Source organism: Camelina sativa, chromosome 16 (genome assembly GCF_000633955.1).
Source record: "Camelina sativa cultivar DH55 chromosome 16, Cs, whole genome shotgun sequence".
Taxonomy (NCBI): Eukaryota; Viridiplantae; Streptophyta; class Magnoliopsida; order Brassicales; family Brassicaceae; genus Camelina; species Camelina sativa.
In genome coordinates this window covers 23521657-23524112 of record NC_025700.1, presented here as the reverse complement: position 1 = coordinate 23524112, position 2456 = coordinate 23521657, and the positions used below count along the sequence as shown (strand labels likewise).

Below are 2456 nucleotides of genomic sequence, written 5' to 3'. Positions count from 1 at the left end.
GTAGGTCAAAGCTGGTGAGGAGATATGGAGTTATTGAATGTGACTCGCTTCTCCTTGCAGGACTGGATAAGTCTGTGAGTTAAAAAACGTTTTTTTTTTTCTGATTTAAAGCTATTCTGTTCATGAGCTTTTAGGTGATGTTTTATTGTTATTGTCTCATGCAGGCTAAGCATATGCTTATTCCTTATGTTCCGATGTTAGTGCCACCAAAGAGATGGAAAGGGTATGCTTTGAAAAACTCTTTCTTCTTTGGCTCTAGATTTTATCCCCACACGTACGATTGGTGCTCTTTAATTGAGAACCTCATGCCCACACATTATTTATATGGCACTTACGTATGCAAATGCTGTGACATTTTCTTCAGATATGACAAGGGTGGTTACTTGTTTTTACCTTCCTATATCATGCGTACTCATGGATCCAAAAAGCAGCAAGATGCACTTAGAGATATTAGTTACAAGACTGCTCATAGAGTATTTGAGGTACATTGGTATTATCGCTCTTGTAAATTATGCTTTGTTGTTGCTGTCTGGTAAATGGTAATGTTTTACATTACTATTTATATTCCGAAATTGAATTTGAACAGGCATTGGATACACTTGGGAACACCAAGTGGAGGGTAAATAGGAAAATACTTGATGTGGTGGAAAGGCTCTGGGCTGATGGAGGCAACATCGCAGGCTTAGTTAATCGTGAAGACGTAAGTCACTAAAAGTGTTATTGGATTTCGGCTATTTAACCTTTCAGGGTTTCATTTCGAGTGTCAATTTTATCTACAGAGTTATAGGTTTTAGTGGTATGTGTCTGATGAATTCTGTTCTCTTTCTTGTTTATTTATTTAGGTTCCCATACCAGAGAAACCATCCTCTGAGGATCCAGATGAAATCCAAGCCTGGAAATGGAGTGTTCGAAAGGCCAACAAGATTAACAGAGAGAGGCATTCTCTAAGATGTGATGTTGAGCTCAAACTTTCTGTAAGAAATACATTCTTGCTGCTTACAACATTTGTTCCATCTTCACTTAACTAGCAAAAGATTCGGACTAAAAATTATCAATTCAGGTTGCTAGAAAAATGAAAGACGAGGAAGGATTCTACTACCCTCACAATCTTGACTTCAGGGGACGTGCATACCCAATGCATCCTCATCTGAATCATCTGAGTTCTGATCTTTGCCGTGGAACCCTGGAGTTTGCTGAAGGACGACCACTTGGAAAGTCAGGCTTGCATTGGCTGAAAATACATTTAGCAAACCTCTATGCAGGTGGTGTTGAAAAGCTCTCACATGATGCGCGTCTGGCTTTTGTGGAAAACCATTTGGATGATATAATGGATTCAGCTGAAAATACTATACATGGAAAACGATGGTGGTTAAAGGCTGAAGACCCGTTTCAGTGTTTAGCTGCATGTGTTATTCTGACACAAGCCTTGAAAAGCCCTTCACCTTATTCAGTAATTTCTCATTTGCCTATTCATCAGGTAAGCACCGTAAACTTGTATCCAAAGTTATTCTACTCTTTGTTGTTTACTTGACACTTGTTTTCTCTGGAAGATTCTAGGTTGGGAATTCAGTAGGCTGTTTATTTTCCCTGTTGTATAAGTTTTTAATTATTTTCACCAGATGTGATCTTTCCATTGGGCTGTGAATCGACTATGCTATACGTTTTCAGTTAACTAAAATTCTTAATCAACACTTTTTCCTTGAATAATTTCTATGTGCAGGATGGGTCGTGCAATGGTCTACAGCATTATGCAGCTTTAGGAAGAGATAGTGTAGGCTCTCTTGTGAACATTTCTATCTTGCTTTTTGTCTTATTTGGCGTAATTTTCAATCTCATATAGTTCTCTTCTTGTAATATGGCTTCTCTCAGTTTGAAGCTGCGGCAGTTAATCTAGTTGCAGGAGACAAACCAGCTGATGTCTATTCTGAGATTTCACGGAGGTATCATATCAGCTTTTTATGGAGTGGCTGTGAATTCATTTATTCGAGTTGGAATCATGTCAAGCGTAGTTTCTTATGGTTTTCCTCTCTGTCTCTCTTTCTCACTCGTCTCGTCTTCGCTTGTGCTGAGATAGAGTCCATGAAATAATGAAGAAGGACAGCAGTAAGGATCCTGAGTCAAACCCAACCGCCGCATTGGCAAAGATCCTTATCACTCAAGTGAGTCTCTATGGTTTTTGATTGAACATAATGCCACGGCAAAAGTTCTTCCCAATGATGCTATGTTCTCTTCTGATTTCAGGTCGACAGAAAGCTGGTAAAGCAGACGGTAATGACGTCAGTATATGGTGTCACCTATGTTGGAGCGCGTGAACAAATAAAAAGAAGATTAGAAGAGAAAGGTGTTATCACTGACGAGAGAATGTTATTTGCTGCTGCTTGCTATTCTGCAAAAGTAAGAAGAATAGTAGCATTCTCGCAAATACTAGTTACTTTGTTTCTAGTTATGAACTAATC

At 38.8% G+C, this 2456-nt stretch overlaps 1 protein-coding gene across 3 annotated transcripts in view; it reads left to right on the top strand.

Moving 5' to 3' along the window:
* LOC104752040 (DNA-directed RNA polymerase 3, chloroplastic) overlaps nucleotides 1–2456 on the top strand; it is an 8470-nt gene that overhangs the window by 3493 nt on the left and 2521 nt on the right. For all 3 annotated transcript variants that reach the window (XM_010474110.2, XM_010474111.2, XM_019237954.1), the window contains exons 8-14: nucleotides 587–700; nucleotides 843–974; nucleotides 1061–1477; nucleotides 1721–1771; nucleotides 1870–1940; nucleotides 2075–2159; nucleotides 2242–2394. In XM_010474110.2, the coding sequence (XP_010472412.2) occupies nucleotides 587–700; nucleotides 843–974; nucleotides 1061–1477; nucleotides 1721–1771; nucleotides 1870–1940; nucleotides 2075–2159; nucleotides 2242–2394 (1023 nt within the window). The remainder of the gene's footprint in view (nucleotides 1–586; nucleotides 701–842; nucleotides 975–1060; nucleotides 1478–1720; nucleotides 1772–1869; nucleotides 1941–2074; nucleotides 2160–2241; nucleotides 2395–2456) is intronic.